This window comes from Eretmochelys imbricata, chromosome 11 (assembly GCF_965152235.1).
Source record: "Eretmochelys imbricata isolate rEreImb1 chromosome 11, rEreImb1.hap1, whole genome shotgun sequence".
Classification (NCBI taxonomy): Eukaryota; Metazoa; Chordata; order Testudines; family Cheloniidae; genus Eretmochelys; species Eretmochelys imbricata.
This window is the reverse complement of record NC_135582.1, coordinates 17,686,773-17,703,465: the sequence shown is the minus strand read 5'-3', so window position 1 is coordinate 17,703,465 and position 16,693 is coordinate 17,686,773. Positions and strand designations below refer to the sequence as shown.

General features: G+C 40.7%; 1 protein-coding gene across 1 annotated transcript in view; it reads left to right on the top strand.

Annotated features, from left to right (window-relative positions):
* Nucleotides 1-12,978: 12,978 nt before the first annotated feature.
* NCKAP5 (NCK associated protein 5) overlaps nucleotides 12,979-16,693 on the top strand; it is a 466,257-nt gene continuing 462,542 nt past the window's right edge. Inside the window, exon 1 of the mRNA XM_077830371.1 lies at nucleotides 12,979-13,056. Within this exon, the coding sequence (XP_077686497.1) occupies nucleotides 12,979-13,056 (78 nt within the window). The remainder of the gene's footprint in view (nucleotides 13,057-16,693) is intronic.

Below are 16,693 nucleotides of genomic sequence, written 5' to 3'. Positions count from 1 at the left end.
CTCAATAGAGTCTGAAACTTGACTCCCAGAGTTTATGCTCCTTTCTCTTTTCCTCAGTAGGTTTTGACTTTAAATTTTTAAAGGATGTCTTTTTTACCTCTAACTGACTCTTCTTCTCTACTGTTTAACTAGGTGGCAGTGTTTTGGTCCTCTTACTGTTTTTCTGGTGGGGGGAGCACTGTCAATAATATACTGTGTAATATTTTAGTCTAATTTTGGTTGTTGGGCTTAGTGTGTGGGTGCTGGGTGGTGTTGGAGGCCTGTGATATACAGGTCAAACTAGGTGATCTGGTGAGTCCTTCTAGCCTTAAACTCTGATGTTGTCGGTTGAAGCTATTTTGATTTTTACCAGCGGAGACTCTGACTTGGAATATTAGTCAGAGGGAGTGAAATAAACTCTTTGTTTATCTAAATCATACAGTGGTTCCCTTTTTGAGCTGTCTGTTTCTGTGGGGATTGACAATCTCTGGTGCATGCTCCTCTTATTTTCTTTTTGTCTCCGATGACTGTTTTCCAATTCAGTTCTGCAGGACACTCAGTTAACAGATCATGACTCACTACACACAGACTTGCTTTGAGTAAAAAATGCCCCGTTGCCCATTTATTTTGGAGCAAGTTTTGGCAATTGAAGCTGCCAAGAGGCAGTTTTCATGAACCTTGGAGCAGCTGCAGTACTGGGAGGAGAATAAATATTTTCTTTTACTCACAAACAAAACACTCTCTCCTACTTGAACCCTTGTGCCAATGCCTTGACTATATGGAAGTCTAGCAAAATGATCAGCCTTAACCCAATGGCAGCTCTTGAAGCTGTGATTTGTACAACTCAGGTCTCTGAGGTGGCCAAGTCAATGCCTCTTTGTACCATCTTGCTCTTGAAATTTGTTACTAAACTTGTTACCTTTCCACTCCATTTCATAGATGTTGGAGGTCTGAAGCTGTGCTAAGAAACACAGGTGCAACTTCTACTAAGAAATGGTACATTTAAAGAGTACAGATATACTGCATCATACATGCCACTGCCATGTTGGCTGGCATAAAAGGCCTCCAGCATATAGTGCAACTTCATTAAATATCTGCCTGAAAACAGGGTACCACAACAGTCAACACCTATCTTCAGGCAGGTCTAAGGCATTGTGTCCTGTTTTATATGTTCTCATTAGTTAGATAGACGCCCAGGGAAATATATAGTATCACCTCAGGTGGCCTGACTTTGAAATATTCTTCTGTTTAAATTGTGTGATGCATGTAACATTCCCCCCAGTTTAAACATATTTTGGGGATGAGAATGTGGTTTCTGATTAAATGGATATCAGCAGATGCAAATCTATATAAGGATGAGCATAAACATGGTAAAATAGATTGCTCTGAGTAAGATCACTACATTCCTGAATTTAAATCTACTCAAGGCACCCAGATTCCATGGTATGTAGTAAGTAATTGTCAATATAATAATAATAAAGAACTGATTTTCAGTGTAAGGTATTTCTCCTCTCTGCCAGGCTCTCCATGCAGAACCAGCGGGCTCATGAGAATACAGCCCCACTTTCAACACTGACCCAAGGAGAAAAATTGTGCCCAAGGCACTGGCTTTGTGTCCAGTTGGCATAGCTATAAAACTCTTTTGTGACATAATGGTAATGGGGCACTGAAAGAATAACGATTCTTTCCTTTAACATTGAACAAGGAACTTTATTAGAATAAGGCAAAAATTAATAGCCCCAAAGCTTCTCTGCCTCTCTCTCCCTGGAACCAGCCTTCGTCTCCCTGACTTTAGCCTGTCTTCCTTCTCCAGATTTAAAGAAACAGTATACATATCCTAACACCTCTTTACAAAGTAGTCACAGGAAAACTGGAAAAGGTCACCAGAGCCGCTAGAATGAATCAAAAGTCAGAAGTTTTCCTCAAGTGACAGGGAGTGTGTGTGGAAGTTGGGGAGGGGGTGGTATTAACAGGCTGAAGAGAAGCAGCACTGAAATTTGGGAGAGTTGGATGGGTTGCTCTGAGGGGCTGGAAGGCCCAGCCAGAGATCTCAGCTTTGCATCTGCAAGTGTCTATCCCTGCTTCTGGTACAAGGGTTCTAAACTGGTGTATACCAGTTATGTGGTCTTCAGAGATGAAGAAAAGAGAGACTTCTGTCAGGCCAGGCAGACTGTCTGATCATATCAGAGGGGTAGCCATGTTAGTCTGTCTCCACAGAAACTACAAGGGAGTCCGGTGGCGCCTTAAAGACTAACAGATTTATTTGGGCATAAACTTTTGTGGGTAAAAACCCCCACTTCTTCAGATGCCTAATCGTGTCCTCCTCAGATGTGCCAGGATCCTGAGCTTAGCTAGGAGGGTAGAAACCGTGAGTGGCTCTGGGTAGCCATCTGGGTAGAGTAGGCTTCACAACCTCATCCTATCACAGAGACTTAGTGGGTCCTACGTCCACTCTATCTGCTTGCAGCTCTGTGCTGTTTCTCTCCTACCCCATTCAATGAAGCCCTTTACCCACAATGGATTGTCAGCATGCACTTCGGAGTGATATTTTGTAGACTTGGCAGTAGACTGTCATACAGAACTGGCACGATTGAGGCTGAATTCCTTGTGCAAGTTTATCCTCATCCCTTCAATATTAATTCTAACCTACAGCTTCAATCCACTCCCGTGGAGAGGGTAGAAGTGTGAAGCTATGGACTGAGGAACCAGTGTGGTAAGGCCACTGAGAAGGGTCTGCAGCCACCGAGCAGGGCAGCCAAGGACAATATCTGGGATAGCTATGCATGCTTGTCCTAAGTTCCAATATATCAGGGGTGTATTCCCTGAAATTTCCTCAAACCCTGTGAAACTAGAAGGCTGTGTTCCCTGCCCCTTCTATGTCACTATGAAACCTCTTTCCTAGAGGAGATAAAGCATTGATTTTTCTACAGTCAAAAGTTAGATTTCCTTCCTTTATGTGGCTCAGTGTTACACAGAATTAGCTAAAGCAGTATTCCCAGCTCCAAATGTTCAAGCATCATGAGTCAGGCCCAGAAAATGAGGAGATTGGTTTAAAAATTATGAGATTAAAAAAGACATTTGCGGTCTGATGTGTTTGTCTTCTGATTTTAGATCTTTTATAGGTCTTCCTTGGGTAACATTCTCAAGTTTTTCTACTCAATCCTGCGGGCTAGAAATTTACTTTTTTAAACAATATTGAAAACTGAGATTCTCACCTAAACCCAGTAATCCAGGAGGTGGGGCTTTAAGGAAAACACCAAATATTGTGAGACTCTCAGTGCAACAGTGAGAGTTGGCAGCAATGTGAAGAGAAAGATTTACCATCATAGTGAATATGCTGTAGCACTGTGATTGCAGGAATAGAGTATGCATCAATAGTGAGACTGTTGAAGTACGAGTAGGGCTATCAAACCTTTCTTTTTTAATGAATTTTTCCTATCTATCTTGTCTCCACTACACAGATCTATTGTGCGGACACACTGTCAGGCAGCATGGTTACCTCAGTTAATTCACATTCAGACTAAGAATAATAACGTATCTGAACTGTGTGCTTAGCATTCTTTGGAAAATGCCTTGGATCCAAAGCCTGTTAAGTCTTCCAAGAGGTCTTTCATTACATTGTGCTAGCCTGTCAGATAGAATTGTTTTTATTTTTAGATACAGAATACCCTAACTTGGAGACTCTTCAAAAACTCTATGTAATGTAAGGCTACAGAGTCCTGACTCCACGTCCCCAGAAGCAAATTTCATACAGTTGTTTACACAGCCTCTTGATTCTCTCCCTCCCAAGGGCAGTCTAATGGGGAATCTGAAGTGTATCATAATGGATATTTTCCCTCAAACCCTTTAACTTTAACTCCTTCCTTCTAATTCTAGTGCTAGTTAATCTCACTGCTTCTTTTTTGTGTTATCTGCTGTCTGAAGAGACTTGGATTTGATCTAATAAGAAATTGGTGTGTGTGACACCACAAATACTTTATACCTGCAGAAGATTTCTATTTAATAATAAATGGATAAATATTGGCAAGGTCTGAAAAACAAAAGTGGAAGAAGCAGAATGTGAGTTTAGCCCCATTTGATAAGAAACCAAAGAGAAGTAATTTAATCATAATTTATTTTCATTATGAAGTTAAGCAAGTTTTTTAAAAAAATAATTTTTACATGAATGTACTGAATTTTATAATTTTAGTGTAAGGTTTCAGTTCTATTTGATCTCTTTCATATGTTTTGCAGTAATATGCCTGGATCAGCAGTAAAACAGCCTCTCAGCTGTCAGTTCTGGATTCCTATTGATACTATACGTTGTTTTTGCTTTAGAGTAAATGGGTCCTCTAACTTTGCACAAATCAAAGTATTCAAATGACAAATAGTCATAAGATCAGACACCATCCAAACAAGTTAGCTTGCCTTCCAGCTATTTGAATATTCATCAGAGTTTCATTTCCCATAGCCATTTTATTGATCATGCAACTCTGCTTACAAATTTACCATGCTGAAACCAGTTTAAATATTTTTGCATTTCTTAAATGTACTGGTTGGTTAAAACATCCATTTAGTTTACGATGTTGTGAAATGATTTGATATAGACACAGAAGACATCACTCCATTCGCATTTCTGCCCAAGATTAACAGTCAGATTCTTCAACTGCTGTAAATCCAGAGTAACTTCACTGGATTCAATAAAACAATAGAGATGAGATGAAAAAATCTAGCCTTATGCCTGTGGATGACATCGACACTGTTGGCAACTACAGTAGAAATGTCGTCAAGAATCTGAAAATATGGTGCAATCTAAAGCTATTTTGCATAATAGTGGCATGGTGTATTGCAGAGTTTATCGTAAAACCGTTTAGCTATGCCAAGCCTTTAATGCTGCTTTGAGGAGCTTTGCTTTACAGTATCATTCAAACAGCAGCGCTCGAGTCCCCTGATATTGCTGGTAAAAAGTAATTATTTGCAGTGAATAGACTGCCTCCACAGTGCACTCATTTGACAGTATGTACATTCACTTTTTTTCCCTAACCATACTTGTCAGAGTTAGCAAACCATCCACAGCAATGACAGAAGTGTAGGCTTTTGTAACATTGATGTTTTTAGTGTTCCTTTAAAAGTGTGAAGTGATAGGTATTAATAATCTTATTTAAGATTAACAAATGTTTGTTTGTTTAGTTGGTTGGTGATTTTGCCTGGAAATTTATGAATTGTTACTGCTTTGCCTGCACAAGCTACACCCAACATAGCATTTCGGAGTTGCCCTATCTCTTCGCTTAGTTTTGCAATAATAACCTTTTATTTTAAAAAGCATCACTATGTGCTTTCCTAGTCTCTGTGACCCCCAGCGATCGATATTTGGTCTTTGTGTACTGGATAAAAGAGAACGGTTGGGGTGAATGACCTTTAACTGTCCCCAAAGTTTGGTTTCAGTTTTATGGGCATAACATTGTTGATCCCACATCCATTAATATTTATAGCCTGCAGCCATACTTCCTTGGGCTGTGATCTCTTTTGCTCCCATAAACAAAGCAAAATTTGGGTTTGGCCAGTATTTGAATGTGCGCTCTCCAAGGAAATCCCCACCACTGTAAAAATTGTTGTTGGTAATTCATTAGGTAGCACTCTTTCTTTTGATCAGTGCTGAACGAACTCCCCAGAATAGTGCATGAGGGCCCTGTGCCATTTTAGGTGCCATCTCTCAGAGGAGATGAGAATAAGCCCTTTAAGGAAAGTGTGGAATGTTTAGGGGTAAAGCAGTACTGCGTTAAGGGCATCTGAAGCTTTTCTTGGCCATGAAGATCTTGTTGTCTCCTGTCTCCTTCTCCAGCCCCATGGCAGCTCCACTTGTGTGCCACCTCCAGGGCACCTGGGATCCCGGCTGCCACTCCATGCCCTGAGCTCTGCGGGCTCCGCTGCTGCCCCACTGGCTGGCCCCGAGAAGTGGGCAGAGACCCGTGTGGGCTGAACACCCACCTGAAGGTGGGGAGGGGGGGAACGGCTCCATCGGCAGCCACCTGGGCGACCCACTGCCTCCACGCGCTGATCTCTGCTCGCCTCCCCTGGCTGCTGGGTCCTTGTGGTCCCCCTTAGCCACTGCGGCCGTGCTGCAGCCCCCATGGCCAGGCTCGGGTACCTCCCTGTCTCCTCAGGAGCCCGGGCGGTTCTGTGCTCCTAATGATATGTTCTAACATAAGTGGCACGGGGCGGCAGCAGAGCCCTGCATTAAACGTGGGGGTGCTGCAGCACCCCGTGCACCCAGGACCGCCGACAGGAGGAGGGGCAAAAGGGGCAGCTGCCCCAGGGCCTGGCAATTTAACAGGGCCCAGGGCTCCCGGCTGCGGCTGCTGCTACTGCAACAGCATCAGCAGCTGGAACCTCAGGCTGAAATCACCACTGGAGCCACGGACACTGTGGCTCAGGCAGCACTGAAGGGCTGGCTGGGGGAGGCTAGCCCCCAGCCCCACCCCTTCTGCCCGAGGCCCTTCCCCTTCTGGGGGCCCAGAGCTGACCTCCCCACCTTGCCCAGGGGCCCGGCAATTCAGTCGGCAGCCCAGCCCACACCCCTAGTTCCCGCACCTATAGTCCTGGCTGCTGCCCCACAGCCCACGCCCAGGTCTGGACCCACTCCTGGGATGAACAGGGATCTGGCTTTCTTTTTCTTGGCTGGGTTCTGGGCGGGGGCGTGGGGGGGGGAAATGAAGCTGTGCACAGGGCCCCACTAACTCTAAATCTGCCACTGTGTAGAGTCAGTGTTGATGTAGTTAGGTCAAGGCAGTGTCAGTGCAGACACTTTGTTGCTTACGTCAACTGTTACGGGCTTTCAGAAGCCATCCCCCAATGCCCGACACTGACAGTATAATCAGTACAAGTGCTCCTGATGAGGATGCACACTGTTCACACGAAGCACAAAGTATAGACACACACTAGCGATGTAAATACTGTGGCAGCTGAATGCTGCCGTAAGTTAAGTCAACTTAATTTTGTGGTGTATTCATGCCCTGAGTACCTTTCCCAGGCCTGAAGAAGAGCTCTGTGTAGCTTGAAAGCGTGAGTCTCTCACCGACAGAAGCTGGTCCAATAAAAGATATTACCTCACCCACCTTGTCTTTGAAAAGAAGGAATGACAGAGGAGGAGTTTCCTCTTTAGTCCTAGAGATGCTATGCACTGTATTAATTTCTGTGAGGGGATGAATGATAGAGGAGGAATTTCCTCTTTATTCCTCAAGATGTTAAGAACTGTTCTAGTTTCTCAAGCCTGTGAAGTGGACTTAATTACATGTTTGATAGCAAATGTAGTAGGAAGAGGGCCTGAAAGATAAGCCCATGTATCAGAGGGGCTAAAGTAGTTAAAACCTTACTGATATGAAGCAAGGTCAAGTTGTGAGCAAAAGGCAGGCCCTGCTCACCTAATTTGGCAAGCATAAGGTTGATATTGCAAAACAATATTCCTAAGAGGTGCTAGGCACAAAATACTCATGCAAGCACATTCCAGAAGGGTGGTACCAGAGCACCCCAATAAACACATTCCTCAAAGATAACAGGAACATGCTGACCCATCTTAAGGATAAGGTCAGGATGAAAGGATGATGAATAGAGATGTTTTGATCACACCTGCAGGTACAAGGCAATGGGTGCCGCCCTAATACTTTAGAGGGTGGCACCCTGATACATCACGGATGACATGTAACTTATTTGTATTGCTGTATAAAGGTATTGCTCAGAGGGAGTGTCTTTGTCTGGCATAGGGGATAGTGGAAAGTCCCTCCACTAACTGAGACGGTCCATTGTCATGAGCATACATGTGTTAGTGTACCTGTAACCATTGAGCCAGGGCATTAGCGCCATGCTTTGTCGGCAATAAACCTGACCAAGTGCCTTCACTATGAGCCAAGTCTGTGGATTTATTGGGTGGTTCACTCGAGGTCTGCTGTGCCAGCTGTCTGAGCAGAGCTGGGACAGCACACAGTAGAACACATGGCAGAACACACACACAGCCAAACATCTGACGACAGCAATGTGTGTTCCTAATATTCTGAACAATGTTCCTATACAAAGTAAAACATGGATACCTACCAATGCATTAAACAATACATCATATTACTATAGCTGGGTCTATTGTAAGAAATTATTTAGTATGTATGCAGGTGAGGCATTTCCTTTTCATTTATGCATTTTTTCAGCCTTATATGATGAAAAGAGAACTTTAATAATTGATTAAAATTTTTTATTGTTTCTCATGAAAAAGTAATGCTGTTCAGTTTGTTGCATGATGTAAATAATGTGGGGATACTAATCTTGCAATTATACTGGATATTGTGTGATGTACAGTATTCAAAGTTTAATGAGCACACACTAAGATGAAGGACAGCTTTGTGAGTGTAACACAAATTGGCTTTCCTTACTTAGCCCATGGCATTATAGGCCATTTTTAAAAGCGAGTACCAAAACCAATTACGTATATTCAGCATCTTTTGACATCCACTTACTGCACAGGAACTTAGTGCAATAGATTTGTCGTTCAAAATGATGCAAGGAAAGGTTTGTACTTTGTAGTCTAACAAATAAAGACTGTGCAGCCTGTTTTAGGGATTTGAATCTAAGGGATTGTATTTTTCAAAGTGCTGAACACGAGCTTAACTTTGATCCCTCTGAAGACAATCAAAGTCTTATCTCTGATTGACTTCAGTGGGAGCAGAGTTTGGCCAACTCTGAGTGTTTTTGAAAATCCAACCCAATGTTTTCTGGCCCACAAATGAGTACCATCAGCACCATTCATTTTCCTTCCTACACTGTGACACAAGACCTGATCCAAGCCTTTCTTACTCTTTCAGACCAAGCTCCCATTGATAACAATAGGCATTTGACCTGTGTAAGGAAGTTGGGATTAGGCCCATTATATCTAGCAAATAGCTCAGCAGAGAAAATTGAAGTCAGTGAGAGCAACAAGTGCAGCTGAGGGTAAAATTTGGGAGTGTTATGTACCGAGAGACTGATGGCCATTATGTGCATGTGAAAGAATGGGTATGTGCACATAAGAAAAAGGTCAAAATTCTCCTCTCATATTGACCAGATTGTACTCAATTGTGGTGATATGTTTTTTTCTACCTATGTGGAATTCCAACTGATACAAAAACAGCCTTTATGGTTCACCTTTCAGTTAAATATATAAAATATACTTTTTAAAAAAGGGATTTATAATTGCAGTGCTGAAAACTGTTAACTATACCGCCTTGGCCTAGATGCTGTAATATACATGTGATCTGTTATTGAGGTCCTCCATATTTCATGAATGTTTAGAAACAATGCAGACTTTGGAAACTAACTCCACAAAGCCATACAACAGGTTTTTGGTTTTTTTGATTGTTTCTTTTTCGGAAGACTGAAATCAGTCTGCACACTTAGCTGAAGAGCTACTTCTCACTATCTGAAACTTTGGTAATCAGCTCTGAACACCATTGGGGATACATTAATTGGCAGCAGCTGTGGAAAGCTATTCAAATTAGTTTTCCCAGCCAAGCTGTTTGGGTTACATACAGGGAGCAGGGGGGAAAGAGATAGAGATTGAGAGAGAGAGAGAGAATTACATTAAGTGCGCTCAGGTTTTTTGGACCAGACCTTGTAGTATGTCATTCTAAGGCTTATGGTATTTTGCATAAGTTAAAATATTAGGCAATATTCCTGTGTATGAGAGACTTGTCTCGTATTTTTTTCCCTTTGTGTGCAAATTGTGAATCAAATTCTGTAGTATCAAAAAACAAAATTTGAAATAACTAACTATGAAGCATTCTCCTGGCTTTGGGACATCCCTATTGGAAATGTGCACTCTAGGCTCAGATCTGTTCTTCCTTCTAAGGATATTTTTAAATGCTTTGTTTGTTTTTTATGTTTAGCATTCGTATTATTAGGGGGAGGGATAGCTCAGTGGAGGGGGAGGGGTAGCTCAGTGGGTTGAGCATTGGCCTGCTAAACCCAGGGTTTTGAGTTCAATCTGTGAGGGGGCCATTTCTGTGTCACAGTTGTTTTTAGGGGGGAGGGATAGCTCAGTGGTTTGAGCATTGGCCTGTTAAACCCAGGGTTGTGAGTTCAATACTTGAGGGGGGCATTTAGGGATCCGGGGCAAAAACTGGGGATTTGAGCTTTGAGCAGGGGGTTGGACTAGATGACCTCCTGAGGTCCCTTCCAACCCCGATATTCTAGGATTATTGTCTAGCACAAGTCTTGTATTTGTGTCACTGCTTGCCTATGAGCTTCCCCCCGCCCCCATTAATAACAATGGTTACAGTCTTTATCTGTGGATTGTTAGGAATCGGATCTTAGATGATCATGACCAGTGTTATATTCACTGATGGAATTTGAAAGTATCAACTGAAATTCACTAAAAAAAATGCCTGGTTGACAAAATGACATGTGGCATCTTGTAATCCTAATGGATAGATTATATCAACAACACAATATCCTTCATAATTAGACAAAAAATCCACTGCCATGTTGTGATTAATAGAAGCAGCTCTATAGCGTTAGTGATGAGACCACTCATTTACCCCAATCAAAAATATGTTACTAAATAGATTATTCATGGGAATTCCTGTCTCTTTAACAAAGAATGAACAAAAATTAAACTATTCCTGCCACCTGTTCTCTGTTCCATTTCATTGTATTCATTCCACATGTAGTAAACTTGTATCGCACAATCAGAAATCAAGCCTTGCTTAGGGACCCAGCTTATAGCAACTAAGTGTTCTAGTTTTCGTGATAGTGTCAAAGAAACCTCCCTTGTTTCAGACTTTCAATAGTTGTGAAATATGGGTCAGCTGTTTTTACTATGGCATATCAGTTAACATTTATCAAAGACAAAAATATCTTCTTGTAAAAGACTAATATTTGTCCACTGGTCTCAGCTAGAGAAACACTATGTGAAGCATGTTACAAAATAGCCCTTAAATAGTCAAAAGCTAACATTTATTTCTGCAGCGTCTCAGAACCTCAGAAAGCAGCAAAAATCCAGATGGAGGGGACTAGATGGCTCAAAGGATTGGAAGTAGGCTGTAAAGCCCTTTATATCTGGAATATCCATTTGTATCCCACCCAGATTTGCATTGACCTGACAACCTTGATAGTGATCTTATGGTAGTGGCCATTTGTTGGCATATACGAGATAAGTTTGGTGATATCAAGTTAGTTCATGATGGATAAAAGGGCCCACACCTGGAAAACCGCCACCACAATGTTCACCACAAATCTGAGGTTGGCCCATTGAGGTCAGAGGTATGGTAAGTTAGCACTGCAACTGAGTTTGTATGGAGCACGCCCTCTTTTACCAGAACACAAAGTTCAGCATAGTCAATAGAAAAGTTTGCAGGGACCATACAGAGCTCATATAGAGGTCTCCAGTGTTTTGAGTTGAGCTCCTATCACAATAAAAATTACACACACACACACGCAGTTCTGTTAAGAGCTAAATACTCCTGGTCTCTTATACATGGGAAGTCCTGCTGAAGTGAAAGGCAGGCAGGATTTGGTCCTAAATATTCTAACTTCAGAGTTATCTAAAAGTGTATATATAGTCCCTTTTATATGCCCAGACATGAGGCTTGCCCAATGGTCATAAACTCAAGGAAATTAGAAATGGGAAATACCATTAGGTCATTCAGTCTGTCTCCTTACCTTCAACACTTTGTGGGGTTTAGTTTTAAATGTCCCTAAGCAATGAGACTTTCATCACTTCCAACATGTGGCCTGACTGATATAACTGACTTTAAGCATCATCCTCTATGAAAATGCCCAGCAACCCAGACAGACTGGGCTGAGAAGGTACTTGCAGAGTTTTCCCCAAAGCATTTTGGATTTCCCCTCCCCATACACATCCCATCCTCTGTGGGAACACACAGTGTTTATTATTAACAGGTCAACTTTTAATGAGAGTTCCCTCCAGGTGGTATCTGAGATACTGTTATATTTCCATAAAAACGTTGTTATCTATTGTAAGGAAATATTAGTCTCTCAGATACAGCTGGTTGGTAACAGTTGACTTTTTAATTGTAACAGCTGACCTTTGAAATACCGTATGGGTTTAGCATAATAATTTTTGCTAGCTGAAATCATTTGTCCATTTAAACCTGCAGTGAAAACTTTGCACCTTTGAGGGCTGCATTGGAAAATTGCCTGGAGCCTGAGGGACACACATACTTTGCATATAAATGTACATAAAATGTATCAAAAGATAAATTCACACAAGCCTAACAGTAGCTTACACTTGCATCTTCATTGAGGGTCAAATGGAAATTGCTTGTTTGCAATCCCCAGAAATAAAGGCCAGCAGTTGATCAGCTTTGTCATTGCCATGTATTTACAAGGAAAGGGCATCCATAGGCCACATTCTAAGACTTTTTGATGGCTACAGTTGGCCCTTAAACTGTGTTTTCTTTGACCTTTAAACCGAAACTATGTAAAACGTTGTTATAATGTTACTTTAAACATAATCTGTAGAAGAGCCTGCTCATTTTTAAATTTCTAGTTATTGGTGCTATTTTCATCCTTTTAATGGTATCTTTATATTTATTAAATGCTATAATAAGTAATCATCAAGGGGCATCAGAACGCCATCTAACTACAGATTTTACTTTCATGTTGCCGTGGAACATAGATAAGCATTGTGGTTAATTTACACACTGTTTGCTTTTCTCCCCTCAAATGGTTCACAAAATATAAGATATATTCTGCATGTGATAGTGTGCGCAGGAAGAAATCTCTGTTCCTTTTAGGTCAAACAAATATTGTGAGTCCTGGTAATGTTTCGATAGGATTTTAATATTTGCCTAAGATGCAATACTAGAAGCACACCCAAGCTGGAGCTACAAGAGTAAGATTTAGAACAGGTGATATAATCTAACTTGACAAACTAGTTAAATATTGACAAGAAGCGGAAGAGCAGCAGCACTCAGGCTGAAGGAGAAAAGTAAGGTCTGGCATTTGTGATTCAACATATCCAGGATTTTTCAGTCCAAAATGAACAGCTGGAGTGGTCCTAATGATTCACCTGGGTATAGTCTTCTGCATAGTTTACCTTTTCTTCAGTTGTTAAAGGTAGGTCTGTTTGCTCGGAAGAAATTATTCTGGTTGGTACAGCACATTAGCAGTAAATTGTGCAGATGCCTCGAAGATGGTTTAACTTCAGGGAGATAATTTTATTGTTGATTGCGCAGTTACATACAGGCTTATACTGTTCAAAATTTAATGAATGAAAAATAAGCAAAGTCCTTTAGTGACACAAAAAATTGCATGTTTTATAGCTTGTAAATTGACCTTTTGCAATGATGATTTTTTGTGTCCATTTAAAAATGTTTATCTTGTTGATAGTATTTCCATAAGACTGCATCTAAAAAGGGCTATTTACTAATGGAGAGACATGTATGTTAAGAGTATTATGAGATTATTATTTCATTTAAAATAATGCACAGAGGTAGTCAAAGGATACAGTGTGTTGCTTTTTTTAAAAAATGGTGTGGCATTCTATTATTGCACCAAATCCTTTTATAAGCTGGCAGGCTGGGTAGAGAAGCTGTCCCAGAAGGATAACTGAAGAGCTACATAAATAAAAACTGACATATTAACTGCTTTAGGTTTTGGTAGTTCCACATTTGGAAATTAGAAAACATAGAAGAGACTCAGGAAACTACCATATTTGCTTTTCAGAAAAGGTGATTAAATAATCAGCACTGGAATTTACACACTATCTTTTAAAACTAAATAACAATGGCCAGTCACCTTCAGTCTTATTTCCAGAATAGTACAGAAAACATTCAATCTTCTGGATTATTCTTCATAAATTATTTTTTAAAAGAAAAAGGAGAAATAAAAAAGAATAGGAAGAAAATATTAGAGTGAGCAATAAAACCCTCATAGTTTATTTCAACAGGACTATTCTTGGGAAGCATCCTCTTAAAATATGATGTTCATATAATGCATTGTTGGTTATATGTTCCTTTCCAGAAAGCACTGTGTTGTGTAATTCCAATGTGTCATATGGCCTATACATACCATGCACTTCTTGGCAAACATTTTTTGATGTATGGAGCCTTATTGAAATATGGAAACACGAATGTAAAGCTCATGGACAGTAGCTTGTTGGCTCATTTGCTAAAAGCTTTATAGAGAATTGTGAAATGCATATTAAATTTGATGTCTCTATATGTTTTAGAGCCAGCAGTTTCCCTGTGTCCTTTTTGGCTAACAATCCTCGTTTATAGAATGTGATGCTCTTAGTTGTTTAGAGGTAACAGTTTTTTAGCCACTTGGAACATTGTCCATTCTGGCGGAGATCTGGGAGCGTTTTATGCATGGCCGACCCCTAAAGTTCTTAGTTCTTGTTTAGGCAATTTTCTCATCGAAATCACTTATGTTTTTTGAGTGAGGACTGAGTAAGACTCAGGATTTTGCCCACAATAATTACCCTAAGGTGTGCAATGTATGATAATAAAACCATATATGGTATATCCTGCTTTGGTAGTGATATGCTGTACTTTCATTTGATACAGAAGCAGTTGATGAATTACCAAAGCTATATTCTTGGAAAAATATGTAATTTATGTGGTGTAAGATATGCAAGATTAATTGGAGAATAAACCAACCAACTAGCAGAAGAAAAGGGATTATATACAAAGCTGGCTAAATATTTTTAGTTGATAATGGCATGAAGCTAGCTCTGTTCCCAAATTACAGTCTTGCTGTAGGCTAGCTTGATTACCTTACTCTTCTGATTAGTTTTAGGTCTTGGAAATGTACATCACTAAGGACACAACATACTGAGCTTTTTGTTTGTTTGTGAAGGTGTTTGTAAATTCCTTTAAAAGTGTTCCTTGGTGTTATGAAATGTGTTCTAATTAAACCGGTATCACTTTGTGAATAATGAAAAATTGTCACTAATTATTGTTTGGACCCTGCCTGGAATTCATCCAATGCAGAATTTGCTGGGTATGTATCATCACTGTCATCCAGTATCATGCTGATGAAACTCCATTTATATCAATGGAGTTACACCAGCTTAAAAGAAAGTTACATACAGTTGAATCAGGCCCTCTTGGTTCTGTGGGAATTCTGCACAAGGAAAGGCTGCAAGATTGGACATACAATTTAAGAAAGGAAATATGAGGGCAGGGATCCAGTGCAATAAAAGGAAATGAGGTTAGCTAGCACGCATATCATCTTATATGGTAGGGAAGGGAATTGTATCTGTTACACTGAAAAATCTGTGATGCAATTCATGCTCGCCATACAAAACCCACTGCAAAGAACAACTAAGTATATAAAATCTTCTTTATAAAGTGGAAATCATCTCAAGGTATCTTATAATGAGAAAAAGCAAGGTTGTAAACTTAGCCCAAGCTACATTAGAGAGAGGATTTTAATTTTACTGTTGAGAAGACCTGTAATTTTCTGCTGTGCCTAAAGAAAAGATTTCAAGAAGACAGTATGTAAATCTTAGCCAAACCACGGCATATCAAGGGGAATATAAAGACATTTTCATGCTAATTGAGTTGTAAAAATTCTGTTCAAAATTAAGACTCAGATTGAATTTGATCCCTCTGGGCCAAATGTCCACTGGGTCCTGTCCACACTTTAGATGAAGTTAATGATAATGGCCCATATGCTCCCACTTTGTGGTAATGTTCAGACAGAGGGCAATAAAACTATGAAGATCACACTTGAGAATGTTAATAGGGACAATGACTTTGTGGAACAACACACAGGCTATATCTGCTCTCCCAGTTTTTCGTTTGGATGTCACTTTCTCTTGTTCAGAAGCTTCCTGTGGGTCAAGCCGGGGAAAGAAATTTAGGAATATCCTCAGGTTCCCACCTCTAAACTTCTGGAAAGAGGAGCGTTGAGCAGAAAATCTGCAGGTGCAGGCTGAAGTAGAATTATGTGCTCTGAGACTCCCTATTGCTACAGTCCCAGGGCAGAGTGAGACAGTTAATGGCCGTACGACTGCTAAACTCTTCTACAAGTGCTGAGGAGTGAGGTACTGGTAGAATACTGACATAGAGAGATAGGGCCTCTAGTGTGTATTCTTGTGCAGCTAAGCCCTATACCCAGTTTTGAGTCCTTGAGGCCCGCTTGCACTGCAGTTTCCCCAGCTCAGCCTATCAACAGAAGTTGTGATGAATCTGTGGGAGTGATTGTTTCTCTCCCCAGTAGAACCCACCCCAGAGATGTAACATATCCAACATAACACAGGAGCACCACACAACAGCTGAACTATACTGTGATCAGATGAAAATGCAGGGGGAATTGTATATAGACCTTGGCCTGTAATGACTTACGTTGGCATTTGGCCAGGAGACCAGATTTAACCAAGTGCTTACATATTTTTAATCATCACAGTGGATGATTTGTGATGTCAGCTTTACTTCTCATCTAAAGACAGCATCTCTAGCAGCATGATGCCCCTTAACACCACACTAGCACCTTATTTCATGATTAACTCAGAAGGAAAGTGATATCTACCGATTCACAAATACCACTTTCTATGGCATCTATTTTCCCTGGAGTTCTCCCACCCAAATACTGCTCAATCCTATTAGATACAAGACGAAAATAGAACATCAAATCCAAACTCCCTTGGAAAATGCAGGATTAGGATTAGAATCCCTGAATCCAAAACTAGAAAGAGTCAAAAATCTCACAAGAACACTGCCAGCAAGACATTGGCCAAAACCAAGCA